This window comes from Myotis nattereri, assembly GCF_964212035.1.
Source record: "Myotis nattereri genome assembly, chromosome: X".
NCBI classification, from domain to species: domain Eukaryota; kingdom Metazoa; phylum Chordata; class Mammalia; order Chiroptera; family Vespertilionidae; genus Myotis; species Myotis nattereri.
Window position 1 is genome coordinate 154,238,906 of NC_138078.1, and position 25,192 is coordinate 154,264,097.

The following is a 25,192-nucleotide window of genomic DNA, read 5'->3' on the forward strand; positions in this document are numbered from 1 at the left end:
AAGGATAAACAAGATGAACCTCTACCCAGGCTCACCAAGAAACAAAGAGACAGGACCCAAATAAACAAAGTCAGAAATGAAACCAACCCAACAGACATACAAAGAATTGTAAAAGAAATATTACCAACAAGTCTACTCTAACATCTGGACAACCTAGACGAAGTGGACATATTCCTAGAAAAATACAATCTTCCAAAACTCAATCAGGAAGAATAAAAAAACCTGAATAGGCCGATAACTACCAATGCAATTGAAGCAGGAAAACAGAAACAAAAACAAACAAACAAACAAACAACTTCCAGCAAACAAAAGCCCTGGACCAGATGGCTTCACAGGGGAGTTTACCAAACATTCAAGTAAGAACTAAAACCTATCCTCCTCAGACTATTCCAAAAAATTCAAAAGGAAGGAACACTTCCAAGCTCTTTCTATGAAGCCTGCACTACCCTAATCCCAAAACCAGATAAAGACACAATGAAAGAGAATTACAGGCCAATATCTCTGATGAACACAGATGCTAAAATCCTCAACAAAATTCTAGCAAATCAGATCCAGCAGTACATTAAAAAGATCATACACCATGACCAAGTGGGATTTATTCCAGAGATGCAAGATTGGTACAATATCTGCAAATCAATAAACGTTATACATCACATAAATAAATTGAGAGACAAAAATCACATAATCATATCAATTGATGCAGAAAAAGTATTTGACAAAATCCAACACTCTTTCTTGATAAAAACTGGGAATAGAGGGATCATACTTCAACGTAATAAAAGCCTTATATGATAAATCTACAGCCAACATCATACTCAATGGTCAAAACTAAAACCATTTCCCCTAAGAACAGGAACAAGACAGGGATGTCCACTTTCACCACTCCTGCTCAACATAGTACTGGAAGTGCTAGCCATAGCAATCAGACAAGAAGAAATAAAAGGCGTCCAAATTGGAAAAGAAGAAGTAAATGTGTCATTATTTGGAGATGACATGATATTGTACACAGAAAACCCTAAAGACTCCATCAAAAACTATTAGACTTAATAAATGAATTTGGCAATGTAGCAGGATACAAAATTAACACCCAGAAATCTGTGGCTTTTTTATACACCAATAATGAAGTCACAGAAAAAGAAACTAAAAAAAATCCTATTTACCATTGCAACAAAAAATTTAAGATACCTAGGAATAAACTTAACTAAGGATGTAAAAGACCTATACTCAGAAAACCACAAGACGTTGAAAAAAGAGATAGAGGAAGACATAAACAAATGGAAAAATATACTGTGTTCATGGATTTATAGAATCAACATCATTAAAATGTCCATACTACCCAAAGCAATCTATAGATTCAATGTAATCCCCTTTAAAATACCAATGGCATATTTCACAGTCCTAGAACAAAATCTTGAAATATTCATATGGAATAAAAAAATACCCAGAATAGCTAGAGCAATCCCGAGAAAGAAGAACAAAGTTGGAGGGATCAGAATACCAGATATCAAGCTACACTACAAAGCCATTGTTCTCAAAACTGCCTGGTACTGGCACAAGAACAGACAAATAGACCAATGGAACAGAACAGAGAACCCAGAAATTGACCCAAGCCATTATGCTCAATTAATATTTGACAAAGGAGGCAAGAGCATACAATGGAGTCAAGACAGTCTCTTCAATAAATGGTGTTAGGAGAATTGGACAGATATACGCAAAAAAGGAAACTAGACCACTAACTTAGACCATACACAAAAATAGAGTCAAAGTGGATAGAGGACTTAAATGGAAGATTGGAAACTATAAACATCTTAGAAGAATCCATAGGCAGCAAAATAGCATACATTTGTTGTAGCAATATCTTTACAGATACAACTCCTAGGGCAATGATAACGATGGAGAAAATAAACAAATGGGACTACATCAAAATAAAAGGTTTCTGCATAGCAAAAGAAACCATCAACAAAACAACAAGAGAGCCCACTGCATGGGAGAACATATTTGCCAGTGTTATATCCAATAAGGTTTAATCTCCAAAATTTATAGGAAACTCATACAACTTAACAAAAGGAAGGGAAACAATTCAATCATAAAGTGGGCAAAGGACCTAAATAGACACTTTTCGAAAATGTGCATACAGAAGGCCAAGAGGCATTTGAAAACACTAGAGGCCCAGTGCGTGGATTCGTGCACCAGTGGGGTCCCTCAGCCTGGCCTGAGCCTTCTTACAATCCAGGAGCCCTCAGGAGATGTCAGACTGCCAGGGATCAGGCCAAAACCGGCAGTCTGACATCACCCAAGGGATGTAGTAGTGTGCCAGGGAGGAGCCTGCGCCTGGGCAGGGTGCTGCACCACTCCCGCTCATTCTGGCTCCACTGCATCTGGTGCTGCCACTCGGTAGTACTGCCATGGAGGCGGGAGAGACTCATGCCACCACAGCTGCACTCGCCAGCCATGAGCCTGGCATCTGGTGCCTGTTGGTCAGCTGAGCAGCGCTCTCACCATGGGAGTGCACTGACCACCAAGGGGCAGCTCCTGCATTGAACATTTGCCCCTGGTGGTCAGTGCACATCATAGCAACCGGTTGGTCAGTCATTAGGTCATTCGGACGCTTAGGCTTTTATATATATAGATGCTCAAAGTCACTAATCATCTGAGAGATGCAAATCAAAACAACAATGAGGTACCATCTCACACCTGTAAGAATGGCTATCATCAACAAATCAGCAAACGACAAGTGCTGGCGAGGATGTGGAGAAAAAGGAACCCTCTTGCAACACTGGTGGGAATGCAGACTGGTGCAGGTGCAGCCACGGTGGAAAACAGTATGGAATTTCCTCAAAAAGTTAAAAATGGAACTTCCATTTGACCCAGTAATCCCACATCTAGGAATATATACCATGAAATCAGAAACACCAATCAGAAAGGACATATGCACCCCTATGTTCATAGCAGCACAATTTATAATAGCTAAGATTTGGAAACAGCCCAAGTGCCCATCAGCAGATGAGTGGATAAGAAACTGTGGTACATTTACACAATGGAATACTACACTGCTGTAAAAAAAAAAAAAAGAAAGAAAAAACTCTTACCATTTGCAACAGTATGGATGAGCATTATGCTAAGTGAAATAAGCCTGTCAGAGAAAGATAAGTATCACATGATCTCACTGATTTGTGGACTATAATGAATACATAAAATGATGAACAAAAATTAGATCCAGAGACATAGAAGCATTGAACAGACCATCAAATCCCAGAGGGAAGGCTAGGGAGGGTGGGTGAGGGTAAAAGATCAACCGAAGAACTTGAATATATATAAGCATAACAAATGGGCACAGACAATAGGGGGATGAAGGCTGGGGGGAAGGGGAAGGCTGGGAGAGGTCAATGGGGGAAAAGAGGAACATATGTAATGCTTTCAACAATACAGAATTTAAAGAAAAATAAATAAATAAAATTAAAAAACAACAACAACAACAAAACCCAACAAGTTGGACTTGAGGAACAACTAAAATAAATGAAGAAAATATTTGTACATAAGATCAGTTAAGTTTCTGGCACATAGTTTAAGGACATGGAGTTCATTTATTCATTATCCATATAGTAATTTGAGAAACTGAAACGTTTTTAGTTATGTGTCCATCAAGGTGGGGATATAAAGGCAGTATTGACATAGTCCTTGCCCTCATTAACATTACTGAAAGATCCTAAACAACTGTGAGGTAAATGACTTACACATGAAATAATTAGAGAACAAGAAAGCGGCATGTTAAATATTGCAAATAATAGAATATAGAACCCGGAAAACTGGACAAAAAAGAAGCCACACACACTAGGCAGAACCTCAAATACTGGATAAAAATATGTTTAAGAATTAAATATATATCTCAAGACAAAAAGATAAATCTTCAAGAGACAGAAACAAAGAAACTTAAAGCTAGAGCAATAGGTTCATTAGTTGTGTTTCATTGAACCTACTATACTCTTCAATGCCTTGAGTAAAGGTTTAACTCCTACAAAAAGTCAAGATACAATAATCTGTATCTCATGACCCTGAATAAACCCAGTGAAAGGGGGAATAGAAATATCCTTACAGAAATAACAAGCCATGTAAAGGTGAGAAACTGTCTTACAAAAATTAAAAACACAAGAAAACAATCTGCTATGAGTGATAGCAAACAGAACATATAGGAGGAAGAGCACCCATGAACTTTAGATATTAGGATATTTGAAAGAAAGGATAAAAATAATTGAGGGTTATTAGAGACAGGATGTGAAGTCAGTGGAAAAAGAGACCACTATAAAAAAGTAAAGAGCTTTTAAAAATAAAATAAAAATATAACTTATTGAATATTAAGCAAATTAGACAAATTGAAGAAGAGAACTGGAAGACAACTGAGATTATCCTGGGTGGTCTATAAGAAATAAAGACATGGAAAAAATGAAAGACATACAAGATAGAATTAGAAAGTGTCCATCATATATGGTAGAGGAGAATGAAAGGAAAAGAGAAAGTCTTAAAGGCAATTAGAGAGAAATGACAGATTACCCATAAATGAACAATTAGACTTATTATTAATAATAGTAAAAGAAATACCCACAACTACAAATATAAAATTTTATTCCTAGTAAAATGATCATTCAAGAAAAAAGATGACATGATTTTCAGACAAAGATTTAGATTATTTACCACATATAGACCCCTTAATGAAATAACAAATTAAAAAATTTACTTCAATAAAAACAAAATTGAACCCAAAAATATTAAGATGTAAGTTGCAATGGTTAAAGCAAAACAAATAATAACAACAAAACAAGTATGTCCACATGTAGAAAAGTCTAAATAAACTCTACAAACACTAACAGTGTAATTCATTTGGGGAGACAGTAGAAATAAAATGTTAGGCAACAAAATATAGAAGTTAAGTGAGGTGACTGAAATGAAAACATTCTAATGTCTTTGTGTTATTTTGGAGGAGGATGAACATTCTAATTAATTACATTTCAAGTATGTATGTTAAGAAATTAAGACTAAGATTTGGAAACAGCCTAAATGCCCATCAGCAGATGAATGGATTAGAAAACTGTAGTACATCTACACAATGGAATACTATGCTGCTGTAAAAAAGAAGGAATTCTTACCATTTGCAACAGCATGGATGGAACTGGATAGCATTATGCTAAGTGAAATAAGCTAGTCAATGAAAGAAAAATGCCACATGATCTCACTCATTTATGGATAATAAAGACCATTATAAACTGATGAACAAAAATAGATACAGAGGCAGAGCAGCATTGAACAGACTGTCAAACTACCGTGGGAAGCCAGGGGAGGGTTGGGGGGGCGGGGTAAGAGATCAACCGAAGGACTTGTATGCATGCATATAAGCATAACCAATGGACATAAGATACTGGGGGGTAGGGGAGGCCGGTGGAAGGTCAAGGGGGGTGGGGGAAGGAGACATATGTAATACTCTTTGTAATACTTTAAGCAATAAAACAAAATTTTAAAAAAGAAATTAAGATTAACCATTAAAAGAATAAACATACAACATATAATTTCCAAGAGAATGTAGGGCAGAAGGAAAACATGAAATAAATAGTAGACAGAAAAAATAATGTGGTAGGAGTAAAACAAAATACATCAGTAATAACAATGCATAACTGGACCATGTTTTTCAGTTTTGACTTTCTCAAGGACTTGTATGCATGCATATAAGCATAACCAATGGACATAAGACACTGGGGAGTAGGGGAGGGCAGGGGATTGTCAAGGGCGGGGGGGAAAAAAGGACACATATGTAATACCCTTTGTAATACTTTAAGCAATAAAACAATAAAAAAGAAAAAGAAAACAAAATGAAGACATTTAGATGCTTAAGAGACATCTAAAATATTACACAGAAAGGTTAAACACAATGATATAGAACAATACCCTTGGCAAATACAGGGGTGGGCAAAAGTAGGTTAATAATAAGTAATGCAATAATTAACAATACAAGAATAAACTTTGTGTTTTGTGTACACACAACTGTAAACTTACTTTTTCTCAACCCTATATTTACCAAAACTAATTATAACAATTGTAATATCAGACAAATTAAAGTTTAAAAGACAAAACATAATTAGGGATAAAGAGTTTAAGTGCATAATGATATCAGAATAATTTATCAATGAGAAATAATCTCGAATTTGTATGTCCCTAAAATATAACTTAAAAATATATTAAGCAAATTTGACAAAATCCACACTCATAGTGGTGGATTGTAATAATTCATTCTCAGAACCTGGTAGGTCAAACAGACAAAATACTCATAAAAACACACTCAATTTGAAAAATTTTCACAAGATTTACTATTTGGATATATTTGCAAGCTTGGTCTAACCTCACACCTATAATTAAAGAAGACACATACTTTTAAGTACATACAGAGCAAACACTGCCCACATACTAGGGCACAAAGCAAGCCTCAGCAAATAAAAATTCTTTATCTTACAAACTAAATTTTAAAATAAAAAGGACAGTCTCAAATTCTATACATTTGAAAACTTTAAAAAACAATTTGTAATTTACCATTCCATGCATGAATCCTAATGGAAATTGCAAAACATTAGAACTAAACGACAATAAAAACTGTAAATCAAAACTGAAATGTAAAATAGATAAATGTCTGGAATGATTAAAAATGAAAGAAAAAATATTAGGATTGAAAAAGGTAACAAATTTAGATGCCATTAAGATTTCAAAAATACGGCATTATTATAACAACTTCATAAATTGAAGAAATTGGCAATGTTCTAGAAAATAACTGATCTACAATGTTGGACATATAGAGAACTTACTAGGACAGTTAGGACTGGAGTCAGCAGGAAGAATATTACAGAAGAGATGGTCTTTGAAGATGGGAGGCATTGGGAGAGGCATACCAAACAGGAAAAATCAGAGGAAAGGCATGAGGTAGAAATAAACATGCATTAAGCAGAGTGAGATAATCTCAAGTAAATGAGATAGAAGTAGGGCATAAGGTGAAAACAGAAAGGAGGACTCAGATTCTAGTAAAGAGGCACCTTACCCTGTCTGTATATTAGAATCACCTGGGAAGCTTTTAAAAAAATCTCAATGGCCAGGCCAAACCCCAAGAAATTAATCTGTGGGGTAGTCTATGATTATAATTTCAAATATCTTTCAACTTAAGTTTTGTCCAAAAGCTTTTTAAAAAAATATATATTTTTATTGATTTCAGAGAGGAAGGTAGAGGAAGAGAGAGATAGAAAGATCAATGATGAGAGAGAATCATTGATTGGTTGCCTACTGCACGCCCACTACTGGGGACCGAGCCCGCAACCCGGGCATGTGCTCTTGAATCAAACCCGGGACCCTTGAGTCCACAGGCTGATGCTCTATACACTGAGCCAAACCAGCCAGGGCTGTCCAGAAGCTTTTAACACTAACAATTAAATGTGTCCAAATAATAAAAATAAAATAGCATAAACAGTAAGAATAAAGAACTACAAACAATAAAAATAAAATAGTATACTGATGAATGCATAGTTTGCAAAAGGGTGAACCACATGAGTGGGGCTATTTAGGATTTTACAGAAAAGCCTCATTTCAATCCTATCTAATAAATAGTAATATGCAAATTGCCCATACTCCAACACACAAGATGGCCACCACAAGATGGTCGGCAGGGTAGGGCAGTTAGGGGCAGCCAGGCCTGCAGGGGAGGGCAGTTGGGGGAGACCAGGCCTGAAAGGGAGGGCACTTGGGGAAAACTAGGCCTGCAGGGGAGGGCAGTTGGAAGGGAACAGGTTGGCAGAGGAGGGCAGTTTGGGGCGACCAGGCCTGCAGAGGAGGGCAGTTTGGGGCAACCAGGCCTGCAGGGGAGGGCAGTTGGGGGCAACCAGGCCTGCAGGGGAGGGCAGTTAGGGGTGACCAGGCCTGTAGGGGAGGGCAGTTAGAGGCAATTGGGCCAGCAGGGGAGCAGTTAGGCATCAATCGGGCTGGCAGGGGAGTGGTTAGGGGGCGATCAGGCTGGCAGGCAGGAACAGTTAGGGGCAATCAGACAATCAGGCAGGCAAGCGGTTGGGAGCCAGCAGTCCTGGATTGTGAGAGGGATGTCCAACTGCCCATTTAGGCCCTATCCCACCGGGCAATTGGACATCCCTCCAGGGGTCCCAGATTGGAGAGGGTGCAGGCTGGGCTGAGGGACACCCCCCTCCTCATGCACAAATTTCATGCACCAGGCCTCTAGTATATAATAAAGTAGAAATTAAAAAATGGACTTTGAAAAGTTTTGAACAACATGTTTTGTTAGAAGAGATCTCCTTAATTCATGAAAAACATTGACAGTTTGAAGAGGGGATATCTGAAAGCGTGGGACAGTGCCCTTTGTAAGCCTTTTAGGTTTTACCAGTGGTTCTCAACCTGTGGGTCGCGACCCCTTTGGCGGTCGAACGACCCTTTCACAGGGGTCACCTAAGACCATCCTGCATATCAGATATTTACATTAGGATTCATAACAATAGCAACATTACAGTTATGAAGTAGCAACGAAAATAATTTTATGGTTGGGTCACAACATGAAGAACTGTATTTAAAGGGCCAGAAGGCTGAGAACCACTGGTTTACTCCATGCAAAGTTCAGGCTAATAAATGTATATAACTATACTGGAATCTCCATACTAATTACAGGTTGTTCTGCAGGGCAGGGGGGTGGACTTTTTAGATCCACTTATTTGGAAAACAGATCAACATATGTTTTACTAGCTTTTTAAACGAATGATTCATTAAGAAGGAAAAATAGATCATAGATAATATATATTGTACCTATTGTTAAAATGCACTTTCAATCAAGTGTAAGAATTTCATACTTCAATACAAACCGGGTATTGGGACCACTAAATGGTGTTGTGTGATGTCATCTCTTCTTTAGATTAAGTGCATTCAATCCAGAGATGAAAGAAAGAATACATGCTCATTAGAAATGATGAAAGAAAGAATAGACGCTCATTTCCATTTCTTAAACAAAGACATTCAGACTTTTAAAACCTCTGCTGAAAGTTCTATTTTTGTAGTCAACAATTTACCCTGTTCATGATAAGTGATATAAATTTCTAAAATTCCCATTTTAAAAAAATCTAATTCTTCAACTTTTACACTGCCTGATGCTATTTTGGTGTGGTAAGATTGATGGGAGCATTTATAGAGGGGTGTGTCAGTGTGTAACAAGATGGAATAGAAATATGTGTTTAAAATTTCTGTAATAACCAAAGAACAAAACCAGAACACAGTAATTTGTAGTGACTCTATTTATTAATACATGTATCACAAATGTTCACAATATCAATGCATTCTTGTTGGCATGCTAGAGGCATTATTTTTAAAGATCTTTTAAAAATATTTTGACATTTGTTCCCCCTTCACACTCATTTTTCAATTGATTTGATGATGTCCTCAATGTCTGTAATATCAATGCAAAGGAAAAGTACAGAAAGAAGTAAAATAACACAATAGCAATTAATTGGAGAAAAACAGAAGTAGTATTATTTCCTTCATGTGAAGCAACAATTCAACTTTTTAATACAGGTTTCAAGTGACAGGTATAGGTGCACTAAACTGTCTATACATACCCACGCATGTAATAATAATGAGCCAAGGAGACCACCTAAAGCTCAACAATTTCCTTCATGCTTTTTCCTCCTCATAAACAATTACTGATGTATCTCTTTACATGTTCTAGGCAGCCTGGAGAAGGTAGGAAAGAGCCTTAGTAAAGGGATAACCAAATTATAGGAAATTAAGCCAAAAGAACAGGTAGCTGTTTATCTATATCAAGGGGTGTGACATTTATCAATCTTAATGAAGAGTTAACAGGAGCCTCCCCAAAACATGCAGGGCCCGGGTGGCCAGTGATGGTGTGATAACTAGTCACCTATGATGAGTTGCAGTTGGACCAAGTACAGATGAAGGAGCCCTGGGTGGGCTCCACTAGGACTAGATGCAGGGAATCTGGCTATACTCTGGCACAAAAGGGCTTCACAAAATAGAACACTAGGTTTAGGTTGAAAGGCAGGGTAGAGACTGTGTGGGAGTATCAGTTGCACACAGGGTATGGAGTTAGGGGAATAGGGCAAGTGTAATATGTACTGTGCTCTAACATTCTTTTAGAAGTCTTTCAAGGATTGTTGCAGTTCCTTTATTAAATCGGGTCTCTTATTCCGTCGTCTTGAAAGACTAAGAGAGAGATTAAAACATGTGAGTGACTCATCATTAATAAGGACTTAAAATAAGATAACAATCTGAAAAGAGTATTGATACATTTTCCACAATAGTGTTGATCACATCTCCTTCCTAGCACCACAGAAATGAGGTTTTGTCAGATGGACCAGTGCCACCAAGATCAAGTATTTAAGTGGCTGGATAGTACCCTTGTGTTTTGAAAGGTAGTATGTGCCCCAAAGGGAGAAACCCAAAATTAAACACTCCCCACTGCCACTCACCTTCTTCTTATACCATCTCATATTGGTTGGCCGTGATGAACCGGGACAGACAGCAGGCCAGCAGCATGCCGATCAGCTATTGCCAGGAGGAAAAATGAGAACAGGAATCTTAAGCCAATGAACTACACCATGCTTTGACATCTCCCCCCAAATATATTTTAGACAACTGAGTGCTTTTGTACATGAATGGGGAAAGGGCACTAGAGAAAATGATCAAACCTGATTTCATCTGTGGGATCTAAGACTTAGAGTGTCTAATTGCTGATAGAGGATAACTAGAGGTTCTTGAACTGGCCACAGGTTCTAGTTCACTCTGGCCATTTAAAAGCAACTTTTGCGTCCCAGCTGGTTTGGCTCAGTGGATAGAGCGTAGGCCTGCACACTGAAGGGTCCCAGATTCGATTCAGGTCAAGGGCACATGCCTGGATTGTAGGTTCAATCCCCAATAGGGGGCATGCAGGAGGAAGCTGATCAATGATTCTCTCTCATCATTGATGTTTCTATCTCTCTCTCCCTCTCTCTTTCTCTCTAAAATCATAAAAATAATTTAAAAATAAATAAAAACAACTTCTGACATATAAGTAGTATTAAAATGTGTTTATATGTTATAAGTGTAATGGAAAAAATTAAGTACCACAGAATTAGTGAGAGATATCTTTTAATGCCCAAATTAAATTCAAAACCATAAGCACATCCATTGGAAGATATTGTAACGTAATTGGCTGATACCCCAGCCATAATAGTTCTTTCCTCGAGACAATGAGATGCTATTCTTGACCATATGAGTTTGCCAATGAGGAAGTAATAAAGTCATGGCTTGTTAGAGGCTGGGGGATGGGGTGAAGGAAAAATAGGAAAGGAGGGCTTTAATTTCTCTTTGTCTCTCAACCATGTAGATATCTTAGGCATAAATAAGCCCATCTACATCCAAGGGCCACCTGAATAACCAATATCAGCGGACCTCTACCTCCTCAGAAGACCTCAATCATCTACCTGTGTTTGTGCCTTGTCTTAAACTGTAGCATAGATGGATTTGATAAAAGCTGTTGTGACACTATGAAGACATCCTTAAGCACATCTGTTCAGCTCACTGGAAACCAAAATCTCTTTCTTGACTCTGGAGGATTAGCATGCTTTACACAGTAGCCCAAATGTACACTTGAATTTAGAGGCCTGCAGCTTCTCTTAGCCAAATTGAGTCCCTTCTCCTTAAGCCAGTGGTTCTCAACCTGTGGGTCGCGACCATCGGAAAACACATATAGTATATCAGATATTTACATTATGATTCATAACAGTAGCAACATTACAGTTATGAAGTAGCAACGAAAATAATTTTATGGTTGGGGTCACCACAACATGAGGAACGGTATTAAAGGGTCGCAGCATTAGGAAGGCTGAGAACCACAGCAAGTTAAGCAATTTGCCATATTTTATTGGATCAGAGTTGGGAATGACTTTTAGAGAAAATTGGGAACAGTGTCTTTCCAAGTGTGGCCTCAAGACCTGCAGCATCAACATCGCCTACAGCAGCGGTTCTCAACCTGTGGGTCGCGACCCCTTTGGCGGTCGAATGACCCTTTCACAGGGGTCGCCTAAGCCCATCCTGCAGATCAGATATTTACATTACTATTCACAACAGTAGCAACATGACAGTTATGAAGTAGCAACAAAAATAATTTTATGGTTGGGTCACAACATGAGGAACTGTATTTAAAGGGACAGAAGGTTGAGAACCGCTGTGCCTAGGGCCATGTTAGAAATGCTAATTCTCGGGTCCCACTCCAGGCCTACTGAATCAGACACTGTGGGTGAGTAGGGCCTAGCAATTGATGTCTTAACAAGCATTGCAGGGGAGAGAACTAGTCATTTAGTCCATTTAGTCACCCTTTTCTTACAGGTGTAACACCTGCGACCAAACTGGGTCCCATTCTTGGTTAAGGCAACACCTGAACTCTATTCTCCTGAAGAGTTTGTTATGCTGAAAACTCCTCAGGACAGAGACCTCAGAGCTACCATTCACCCTGCCTGTGGCTGGTGAAATGCCTAATCCTATATAGTTTAGGCAGTTATAGATCAGCTTATATTTGATTGACTAAGACTTTGTACTTAGTACCCATCTAATTTTTTGAAGTAACAATTTTACTACTATCTGCCTTGTCAGTATGTATTCTATTTTCTTTTGAGTTGTTAAAACCTTAGGGTGGTTCTGCTGCTTCAACAACTGAGAAACCAGAGAAGAGGAAGAGAGGCTAAGAGAGTTGTAGGGCCTGTCAGCAAAGACAAGAGATGTCAAAGGCAACAGGATAAGGGTGTCTTCCTCTGCCATCACAGAGCTATAAAGGCAACTTTCTTAACAAGAAAGTGACAAGCAATAGATGAAAACTTTAGATCCTTATAATGCCTGTGGAGATTTTATTTTAATGATTTAACTGGGGAACTAAGTAAAACTTTCATGACTTTAGGAAAATGCCAAGGAATCTAGCTAGAAATAAAATGGTATAAATGTTGTTAGGGACCATCTGAGGCCCTGAAAATACTAAGGGAATGAGTAAATAGTTCTGTTAGCCTTTTTTTGGGCTATGTCTTATCAAGGCTATCAACAGCTTTGCCCTGCCCTCTATATAGAAAAGGTAAACAAGTCCCAGAAAAAAAAAAAAATTCCCGGCCAATAATGAATCATCCCAGAAACCTGTGAGCTCTGGGGGAGGCGCTACAGTGGTGAAGGTCAGGGGATGGATGGGTAGGAGGAGGATCTATTTTTTTGATGAGTACCTTTTTCCTTCCAATTCCACAGATTCAAACCCTTTCATTATAAAAGCACAGAATAAGTTCCCTTTAGGTGCTACCTGAGGCAAGAACAAGGGTGAAATCTGGCCTAAATGCTTAATAGAGCAGACCAGGTGCTGAGGTCAGAATTGTAAAACTGGATCTACAGTAGATGCCCAATCTCAAGCAAGCCATTCAAACCGTATCAAAACACACTCAACCTCTTGCTTTAAATCTATAGGGCAGCAGGACCTGCATATTAATTCCAGGCAAATGGGTTTTTCCTTGAGAGGGCAAAGGCAGTAGGAATTTGTGGAGAGAAGTATAAAAGGCCTGCTTTAAATTAACTAACAGGGCCAGAGTTCTTGAACATTCTATTAAAAGGCTAGACTCAGCTTAGTTTTTACTTTATACCATCTTTAATTTCTGAGACAACAGATGTACAAATCCAGTTTGTTCCAACAGATAGCGTGGAGGTCACAAGAGCAGGTGAGGAAAAGGACAAGGAGGAGGAGGAGGGCAGGTGAGGAAAGGTGAAAAGAGAAAGAGAGCTCTGTTCTTTCCTATATACTTTGGTCTGTCTGCAGCCTCTACTCAGTAGAGCTCACTTTATTATACTAAAGCTACTAGTAAGAGATAAGCTAACATTTGCTAAATTTCACTGTGACAAGTGTCCTACAATTTTTGAACCTGTATGGCTAAAGGTTTGGTTCTAGGTCATTGACCAGAATCAGTACGGCTGGTAAGTGGCCACGATGGTCCCAGAGAGGGCCTAGATCTACTGGCATCTGGAATTCCACTTCAGCTTACAGGAACCTTGAGGCTGCTAGCACCATTAAAAGCTGCAGTTTCTAGCACATCTGGCTAATAAAAGACAGCCATGGCTATTCCTCTCCCCAGTGCAAGCTGAGCATAACAAGACTCAGGTCTCTTCCCCACTGCGTCTGCCTGGCCATGCGAGTGATTGGTACTGACTTTGCAAAGTCACTGGGCTTTGTGTTTTTTGTTCTCTCATCCCAACAACTATATGAAACCTCATGAGACCTAAACTCTCTACAGAGAGTTTCTGTTTTGGGGTTCCTTGGAGCCAAATCCCCTCTCTTACTGCCTCATAGGGCCACAGAGAAAACTCACCAATTCCACATAAGTGATTTCTTCAAGGTAGTACAGAGAGATTAATGCTCAGCAGGCCAGGTAACCACTTGTCTAAGTACAAATCAGGTTCTTTATGACTTGAGTCACCTCGCTAATGAAATAGGATTGCCACTTCACTCCCTCATGGCCACATGCATATATTCTTGGATGATGTTTCATACATGAGATTCCAGGCTCTTTGAGGCTCTCTTCTCCCCATGCAGACTACAGGCATCATGTCCCTTAATGGTTCTAGGATAGCCATTAGTGGGGACTTCAGCATATTCCTACCTCCAAAGGGACAGTTCTCCTCAAATGCCCAGAATAAGTCTGTCCTGTAGGTGGGTATGAACCTGACGCTGCACATACATGTGGAAAGTAAACTATGTGCAAGCTGTCAAGTGCATCACGTACATCTACATCAAACATGTGGTCTGGGATCCTCTAAAATGCCCCTTTGGCCATTACAGATATGTTACTGAGATGTTATTACTGAAATATGATAGCAACCAGAAGAAAGTTCAGGGCAACAACTTCCTCTGAAATGTCTCTGGAGACTGAGTTAATTGGCCCTGTTTGTGACACCACTTTGGTTTGTCTCTGTGTGGGTGTACTGAGATTTAACTTACTTCATGGGTTTCAAAAAGCAAACCAATGGTCAATTAATTTTGGGACTGTCACAAGAATGACACACTCCTATTGGCTGAGTCCACATGTTCTTGTGAAATGAAACGTCATGCAGGTTTTTTGAACCTGCTTGAAACAAAACTTTTTGACTTATCTAAAGCAAAGCCCTCTATTTTCAAAAACTATCAGGCTAATGTTCAATTCCTGGATCTGACAGTCACACGAATATGTTCATCTTGTGATAATTTATTAAACTGTATACTTTTAAGTTATGCACTTTTCTGCATATGTCATATTGTAATAAAAAGTTTTAGACTTGAATAAGATCAAAGTGCATCTGTTCTCCATAGCAGAAAGGAAAGTGCAGAGGGGTGGGGAAAAAGTAATTACAGTTTGAGAGAGCCAATATAGAATTCAGGCAGGTGAAATTAGAGCTGTGGACACATTACTGAGATAACAATAATTAGACTTTGTTGGAAAAATGATCTATTGATCTAAAAAAATTCTAAGGAAAACATAAAGGTTTTATTTAAGTATATATGCCAATCCTTCTACCCACAGTAATATTATAGCAACAGTATATTATTAAGCCAGGAGATCAGAAGCTTGTGGGACAGTTTACTGCCTGGTTAGCTTAATTTTGTTCCATCCTTAGTTTGCATAATTACCTCTCGCACTGTTTTTTAGAAGCTGGGTAGAGATAAAGGGATATAAAATGTAATATACAGAAATTTGGTTTCCTCTTTAGAAATAATAGTCAAACCTAGAGATTAAAATAATGATCACAAAATGAAGTTGGCTAAATTTAGATTTTCTTTAAAGGGAGAGACCTCATGCATAATCTATAGGAATTAAGAACAGAAAAGTGATAGGTCAAGCAGGAAAAAAAGGCTTCTCCCCAATCCAGATAAGCCATTTGATGTTTGGAGTTGTTTATGCTCCAATTAAGCCAGCATTTTGTTCAGTTAACCTCCATTTGACCTACAGAAGAAGCAAGTTGTTTTTCTGGAGCTAGTCATTAATTGAACTGTAACCAATATTCCCTTGATGGCAAAACTTCATTTAGGTTAAAAAAGGAAAATCAATAAACAGATGACCTAAGGACTAATGAGCATGGAGCTCTGACCCCATCTATCAGCCTTTCCCAAGATACAGTGAGGCAGGCAGAGTATGGAGACCAGGGAGGGAAAGGAGAGCAGGAGACAGGGGCTACCTGGGAGAATGCAATTCCAAAAGCCACTCCAGCAATGATTCCCATGTTAGTCTCCATGAAACTGGTCACCAGATCATAACAACCCTGGAAACAGAGAGAGACAGTCTCAGAGGCATGTTTTACCCAGGCCAGAGTGGACTGTGTTAAAGTTTGTAATTCACCCTCGGAACTTACCAGCATTCTTTTTACACTTAAAAAAAAAAAAAAACTAATGAAAAATTTCAAACATACAAAAAAATATACAGAGTAGTACAACAAGCCCCCAAGTGAACCTTTCTCTAACATCACAATTAACATATGACTAATCTTGTTTCATTTAAATCTCTCATCCCTTGGCTGAGTTATTTTAAAGTAAATCCAATATATATAGTGTTGACCCTTGAACAACACAGTGCTTGGGTGCCAACCCCTGCATAAAAATCCATATATAACTTTAACTCCCCCAAAACTTAAATTGATCCTCAGTATTCTCAGAGGTTTTGGTTCCAGGAATCCCTGCAGACACCACAATCCCAGGGTGCTCAAGTCCCCTACATAAAATGGCTTAGATCAATGCATACAACTGGCCCTCTGTATCCACGGACTCCCAACCATGGTTGAAAATAGTACAGGTGTTTACTGGGGGAAATATTAGTGCATATGCAGACCCGTGCAATTAGTTAAACCCCTGTTGTTCAAGGGTTAACTATATATTCATTGGCAAATATTTCAGTAGTAGAATTAAATTTAGCAATGAATCTGTAAGACCTATGAAGTAAACACTATAGACACAGAAGTAAACTTGAATAGATGAAAAGGCATTTCACATCCTTGAACAGGCAGAATCATAATCATAGTTAAAAGCATTTTAACAACAAATGGAAAAATTTTGGATAAAGTGAAATCATCTGGTAAGAGAGAGGTGTTTGAATGCCTGCCTACTTTATGGCATTTTAGGATTCTTCCAAAAGAGACTATTATGTTTGTTTTTTAAAAAATGGGGGAAAACCTATGTTCTAGAGTCTTTCTCACAAATTTACTATATGCCCTTGAACAAGTCACTTTTCCTTTCTGATGACAACATCTTTACCCATAAAATGAAGGAAAATTTCCTTGAACATACTGGATTACATTTTATCAATCTAATACAGACAGGAGACACCAAATGTATATCACCCATAATGCAGAGGCAAAAACTCACTCTTCCTGTTAAAAGCCTCACAGATTAAACAGCAGGGAGGGAGAGGAGGAGGAAGTTAGAGGGAGGGAGTGAGAAAGGAGGGAGAGAGAGTGAGAGAGAATGAAAAACAAGATTGAATTTATAGGTATATTCATTTGAAACTGAGCCAAATCAACGTAGACTTCTGACATATTCAGCTTTTTGGAAGACTTGGTCGTTTTCTTGTTTTCTGTAAAAGAGCTTCAATTGAAATGTATAAAGTCTGTAAAAATCAAGATATTAATTTCAAAACAGAGTAAAAGGGACTCTTGTTTATCAGGAAAGGCACACTAAATTGTCATAACATGTAAAAAAACAACAAAGAACAGTGTCTCCCATTTTTTCATTCAAAATTTAACCATTTAACATTTTTCATAAATTCTGCCAAGGCTGTGTCTTCTAATAAGTGATATTTTATGTATTCACAGTCTGTTTGCAGAGAAAACGATGCATTAACTTAGCAGCAGTGCTTTGACACATGTTTTTAATGCAATGGACAAACTATATTCCTTAGTTACCTGACATAAATTTGAAGGCCAGGGCAGGGCTGGGAAAGGAAATACATTATTGCCATGGGGAGTTTTGAAATTTGATTATCTCTTTATAGTAGAGGCTTGCTTGATAATTTCATTTTTACTAGTGAAACTATATATCACACTATTTTTCAAAAGACAGTGGAAGAAAGAGCAGTTTTGATTAGGAAGAATTCAAAATGAGAAGGGTGGTGAATATTCTAACCATTTCCCAAATGATAGTAGTTAAGACAGTGTTTTGCTATGCTGGCCATTATTATTGGATCTTCTCCCCACAGTGATTGTCGATGGTCCAGTAGAGGAATGAAATTCACATCAACACTGGTACTAGGTCAGCTCAAAATACGGAAACACAAACCCAATAAATAAATAAAAAACTAGAGAGAAGTGAGGTGGGTTATTATGGCAAATATTTTTCTGGCTGGTGTGGCTCAGTTGATTGAACACTGTCCCATACATAGAGAGGTCAATAGTTTGATTCCTGGTCAGGGCACATGCCTGGCTTTACCCCCAGCAGAGTGTGTGCAGGAGGCAGCTTATCAATGTTTCTCTCTCTTTCCTTCTCCCTTTTTCTCTCTCTAAAATCAATAAAAACATATTTTTAAAAAATATATAAAGGAATTCCTATGGAGGAGGAACTCAGCCAATACTTTTGGCCAACTGAACCTGCAGACATGCCATGATCCTGTTAACAGAATCAAAATAAAAATCTGTCTCCCAAACGAAACAATAAATATCCTTCTTAACTGTTCTCAGCTCCTTCCTTCTCTCTCAGTTATTTGTTCAAGGTAGGTTTCTCAGGCTGTCAGATAAGAGCCAGAGTCATCTTTATATGATCCTTCCTATGAGGACTAGCTTCGGCATTTTTAATGGAAGAAAAATTTCACCATCATTGTCATGACATTTATATTACAGGTAATAGTTAATATTATAGTTAACATTTACTGTGTCCTTACTCTGTGCCAGGCACCATGCTTTATATACTTTATCTTCTTCAATCTTCCTATCAATCCTAAGGGGCAGGAACTATTATTATCCCCATTTTACAGATGAGAAACAAGACTGAGAAACGTTAAGCAACTTGATTAACATTGCATGGCCAGAAAGTGGCTGAGCCAGAATTTAACCTGGAGTCTGACTCCAGACCCTGTGATCTGGACTTCTAGACCCTCAACTTGCACAAAAGAAGAGGAAGTTTGGGTATAAAAAATACTTTTATCAAAGGTTGAGGTTGCTGCTTCTACAAATGACCTCCTGAGGCTCTGGTACACCAATATCTCCCTGCAACAAAGCTCATCTTGCCTTTTATACATCAGAGTAGCCACCATGTGCTAAGTAAGGTGGCATTTCATAAAATGGCAGCATACTGACATGTATGAGTGCTTAATGGGGATGTCCATGAAAAAAAGCAGAAGTTACCTTACTGATGAGAGGCAAATGGGCTTCAAACTTTAGATTCATAAGAAAATTTCAGTAGGAACAGATGTCAGTACTGAACAGCTTACCTGCCCAATCCAATAGCAAAGTCATAAGTCCAGCATGACAAACCGAGCTTCTAGAATGGCAACAATGCCTTGCAGTATTTATGCAACAAATACCAACATTAAATGGGTAAAATACAGAAACCAATATCTTAACATTCTGATCCTGAGAAAATGCTATCTCCTATGAATTATTCAGTAGTTGGCCCAGATCACATAGAATTTTAAAGACCTTAAAGAATGGAATTTTATCTAAGATAAGAAAATTTACCTGATGGCCATATAACCACAAGTAAATTCAATAGTAGGGTTTTATTCTCCCTCTTGTTTACCAAACTATATTTTCTATCTGGCACTTCTCTAAACATTTAAGAATATAGAGGGCCTTCACATGCATTTGTCTCATGTCTTTAACATATTCTATGTAAACAGAATAAAGAATTGATATTCCTTTTCTGACCACTGAAATTTCATATTCCTCAACTCCACTACATACTAACTTTCAAATATCTTTTAGCCAGTTTTTTCCTCTCTAATTTCTTTTGGAGTCAGGATGTTGACAGTGAGTTGGATTGGAGTTGTTTATTTCTTTTCCTATGACAGCGACCTCCCTAAAATAAAGGCCACCCTCCTAGCAGAAACAGATGCTGTCTGTCAACTCTACTCCCCGCTTCCTGCCAAGGACTGACACCCAGCTGTAAATGATTTCATGTTTAGTAGATATATTAAGCAGAAAAAAGACACCCAGAAAGAAGAAAGCCAGCATTCCCTGTCTGACATCAGCATCAGGTTTAACAGAAACCACTTGCTAAACCTTCCTAACCATGCCTGGTAGATTCTTGCTGGGAGAGGAATTTGGAGCTGAACTAAGTCACAGCTTTCTCCTTAGAAGTGGGGAGCCTCAAGTATCTCTTCTAGGCAATAAAGGACCACAAAGGCAGATTCTTGACTCCTTCCTAGACTACCATTTCTTACCTACTTGTCATAATCTCACAAAAACAAAAATGACCTCCCCAAACATTCACCACTGATCCCATCAGGACCGAGAGGAAGCAAGTACCTTCTGGTAAACTTTGGTGGAGGCCACAGTCAGATTGTGCAGATCCTGGGGATTACAATCAGTGTCATTCATGCAGCAACTTGGGGGGATGCCATGCTCTGTGAAGTAGGGGCTGGTGCTCCAGTTGGTATAGTTCTGCACACCACAGCAGCTCAGCTGTTAACAGGGAAAGAGAAAGAATCAAAGTGTGGCAGATCAAAGACTGTGTGATCTCCTCACTCACCGCCCTGTAACTTTTAAAAGAGAAACATGGGCCAAGCCTCTGAGTCAACAGGCATAGCTTTGGTGAGTAAAGATGAGCTGAAGCTCCGCTAACAATTGTTCTCACTGGGAAGCCCATTTGAACTCAAAGAAGAAAGTTCTAAATGATGGGTCGTGTTGGCTTTCTTATGACCTCCTTAAATCAAAGCAGTGGCCTGGCTATGCATCAAAATCACCTGTGTCAGCTGGGTGCTGTTAAAGGTGTATACATCAACTCAATCAGTACTGCTGATGGGGAAGCCAAGGCAAAAATGATTTTAAAAAGCTCTTCAAAGGATCTATACTAAGAAGTAAATAAATGGGTGTGTGTGTTTTGTTTTGGGTTTTTTTGGGGGGGGGAATGCACATAGAGGTAGAAAGAGAGTTGGTGCTGCTAAACTATAGCCCACCAGCTGCCTAGTTTCATAAATCAAGTTTTATTGGAACACAGCCAGGCCTCTTTGTTTACGTGTTATCTATGGTTGCTTTTGTGGTACAGAGGCAGAGTACTTGTGACAGAGACTGCATGGCCCTCAAAGCCTCAAATAGTTACTAGTTGAGCCTTCACAGAAAAGATTTGCCAACTGCTAATACAGAGAATATTAAAACCAATGGGGTAAAATATAATTAATTAGTGAATCTGGGTAAAAGGTGTATAGTTCTTTGTACTACCCTTACAAATTTTTTTTTGGATAAGTTTGAAATTTTATCAAATAAATTACCCCCCAAAATTGAAATGCTTCTGAAGCACATAAAAAACACCCTAATACCAAAAAACTTCCCAGGTGATCCTCATGGGCATCAGGCTTCAGCACCAGCACCCCCCCCCCCCCCCCCCCGCCTCCTGAGCGCCTATAGGCAGGAAACCGATTTTCCTCATATCCTTTGTAAAGCACCAGGCTGTCTGGGCTATTCATATACCTGACAGACCCTCCGTTTCTTCTTGGTCCACTCTCTATCCCCAGTATGCTGCAAAAGCCTGTGAAGGTAGTTTACTCAAGTTCTTCACCCAGACTAGACACCACTTCCAGAATGCCAACCTTCGGGAGCCAACTCTAAGAAAGGCTGTCATATACTCACTGCCTACCTCCTTTCCAAGGCTTCAGATTTTAAGGTCAAACTTACTTTCCTTGGAATCCTCACAATCCTTACTTATAAAAAACAAACAGAGCCAGTGATGCTTCTTGACAGAAATTACCTGGATAACTGGACCCTGGACAAATCCCCTAACCTTTGGAAGTGGAATGGGATCAAAAGTTTGAGAATAGGAATCAGCAGCAGCACACAAGTGTAAGGCCACACCTCACAGGCAGTTCCCAACCCCAACTCCTTCCCTGGAACTTACGCTGCGCTGCACATGGTCCACTGCCTGGCTCCTCTCATCATTGCCATTGTAATTCTGCATGGCATCCATGTAAGTCCTCAGGAAGGTATCCTTAATCTATGGAAGACAGGGATGAATAGCTTTAGAAATCTAAAATTTTACATATAAATTAAAAACAAAGAGCTGTAGGGGTTTGGGATTATGACTATCTTTTTTCCTTTTCCCCCACCACCAGGCATAACAGCAGGGCTCCTCATTACTGGGATGTAGATTTTACCTCCCAAGTGGTAGGGGTGTCCCAAAGGAGCTCTGGGGAGAAGAGAAGAGAGCACAGGCTGCTTTGGGGAAATCTAGCACTTTGCCTTTGGGACACAACTAGTTTGGCTTGCTTTCACAGTCTCAGAAATCGTTATATAGATACACACTTGTGCTTTGCTGACGTAGCTATCCTAAAAGGAGTATTTAATCTATATTGAAGGTCACTGCTTTAAAACAAGGTGGAGAATAATTTCATTATATATATATATGGCTAAGTGACTGACTGTCCATCCGAATGACCGACTGGCCAGTACATATGACACGCACTGGCAATTTAAAAATAAACGTTGACTCGCACATGCATGATAAAGCTCTCGCTGGCGCCAATCGCACACATGTGTTTTGATCTGTCATTGTCCATCGTGAATTTGGTTGACATTTCTATTATAGAGAAAGGGCAAATAGTGATATTAAAATATTTCTTCTAATTAATTTCCTTTCAATGTGCATGGATCCATGCACCAGGGCACTCATAACTATATAAAGAAATAGAGTGAGGATCAACAACTAAGTTTTTGAGTTTGGTTAAATTGTACATTTAGAAATTTATTGGTATTTTAGTCCATAATATGTGATATTTGGAAAATAGCAATACCACTGGAGATGCCAGCTAGCTTATATGTGCCCTATACACATTTCAAAAGGTTTCAAATTTCCTCCTCCCAAAGACTCTTTAACTGAGTGATCCACTTTGTGTATACTCACCTCATGACGAAACACAAACCCTGAAATGCCAGCTACGAGCTCAGCCAGGAACACCAAGGACAGAAACATGGCATACTGAAAATCAAGTGGGCAGGAACAAAGTGAAATATGTCAATATTAGGAAGAGTGCTTCTTTTGGGTAGGTTACTTCTTGTCAGGGAGAATTAGACAAATCCTCCTTTTCCCTAGACAAAGTTTAAGGAAAAGTTTAAAAATACTCTTCTCCAGATTTACCCACATGAGCCCCAATATAGGAATATGTCTGTTTAATAGGAGGAAGCATTTTGGGACTAGTATCATGCCTATCAGCTCAGGTTGACCAAGAGAAATCTAAAAGGGCTTTGTACAACTTTAGGTATTCATTATTTTTAATGTTAGAATCCTTGAGCTAGAAAGTACTCTGGAAGTCACAGGACACAGTTTCACCCTGTCTGGGAGTCCTTCATACCACCTTCCTCTTTATGGTCATTTGGCATCTGCCTGCACCTTCATCTAGCATCTGCAAACCCAGCTCTACCCACCCACCCCTTGTAGCTCATTTAGTTTTCAAACTGTTTCAACTGCTGGAAAGACTTCCTTTCTCTTGGCCACAGTCTGCCTACCTGTAACTTCCACTCACTGGTGTTGAATCTGCTTTCAGGAGATATAAGAACCAGCCCTCTCTTCTATACAATAGGCCCTTATATGGGCAAACACAGCCATGGCGCAACCCTGCTTTTTTCCAATCAGGAAATGGCTTCAAAACTTCTCCCTTTGGAATTGTATCCCTCCCATACTTACAGAAGAATCAGAATGTGCACAGGTTGACCTCCCTTCCTTAATATGGTGGTCATACTCGAATGCAGCATATACAACAATGGCCAATAGGCTACATACCTACCTTTCTTGTTCTGCACAGTACATGGAGTTAATAGTCTTTTAAAAAGCCAATATGCTACACTACTGACTAACAACGTTTGCAGGCACCTAAAACCCTTAGTGCTTCTTTCCCATTTCATGCTTCCTGTACTTTCCAAGTTGATTTTGTGTGTGTGCATGTGCATGCCTAATTTCAGGGATATTACATGGTACTTACGAGACATTAATGGTTTCCATTTTTGTGACTTTGAAAAGCAGATGAAAGGAAAGAGAATTGATTCCTTTCCTACAAGGCATATGTCTTACAATATGCTTCTTCTCATCTCAAACTATATAAAAGCCCTCAATATTTGGAATGGCCCTAGATGATGCTGTGGAATTTAGATAGACTGCACATGGCCATATGACTTATTTGTAAAGTGTACACATGTCCTGTAAAGTATAAATATATACACAGGATCATAAATTATTTTTCTTAGCTAGTGGTACATATATTAAACGGAAGAAATACTGGCTTAAAATGCCAGTTTCATTTGAAATAGTAACAAAAGTCTCTACACACTTGACATACAGCCACTAAAATATGAAGCACACAGTTATGAGTAGAATGCCTTATATAAACAACTTCTCTCTCTTGACTTGGTACAAAATGCAATTAGAAGCACATTTTACTCTAGGGAGACTCTTATACCAGGCCTAGACTCCACCAGAACTCCTCCTAAGTTTGAGCCCTAGCCTTTCTGTGGCGAAACTCTTAGGAAAGAGGCAGCCTCCCTAGGCCCCACAAAGTGAAAATAGTTATTTTCAGTTGTTTTGCAATTAATGAGGTTAAATGAGGACTGTAAAATTCTAGACTGAAACTTAATCAAGTTACTTCCTCTCTCATCAGCAATATCAGCAATATCCCATCTTTTGGAAGTTCCCTGCTACCAGAACCTTCCAGAGAACATTTCCTTCTCCTTCACAAGGTCTTAGCCAAAGTCTATTGGGAAGAGCTTGTGCTAAATACAGATGGTAGGGTTCAAATTTTCTCCAAATGAAAATACTGTAGTAAAAACTATCCTGGCTCTGGAAATAGACATTTATGGGTTCCAATACCAGGTCTCTATACTGGTATATTAGCTGTATGAACCTTGGCAGGTTATTTAACCTCAAAGACTTTATCCTGTAATGGAAATACAATCTATACTTCATTCACAGAGATGGTGAGAAATAAATGTAGTATGCACATAT

At 38.8% G+C, this 25,192-nt stretch overlaps 1 protein-coding gene across 1 annotated transcript in view; it reads right to left on the bottom strand.

Moving 5' to 3' along the window:
* Positions 1-9,296: 9,296 nt before the first annotated feature.
* TSPAN7 (tetraspanin 7) overlaps positions 9,297-25,192 on the bottom strand; it is a 74,011-nt gene continuing 58,115 nt past the window's right edge. Inside the window, exons 3-8 of the mRNA XM_081081259.1 lie at positions 23,102-23,176; positions 22,100-22,195; positions 20,515-20,670; positions 16,243-16,326; positions 10,503-10,578; positions 9,297-10,236 (exon numbers count right to left, since the gene is read on the bottom strand). Of these exons, the coding sequence (XP_080937385.1) occupies positions 10,510-10,578; positions 16,243-16,326; positions 20,515-20,670; positions 22,100-22,195; positions 23,102-23,176 (480 nt within the window). The 3' untranslated portion in view covers positions 9,297-10,236; positions 10,503-10,509. The remainder of the gene's footprint in view (positions 10,237-10,502; positions 10,579-16,242; positions 16,327-20,514; positions 20,671-22,099; positions 22,196-23,101; positions 23,177-25,192) is intronic.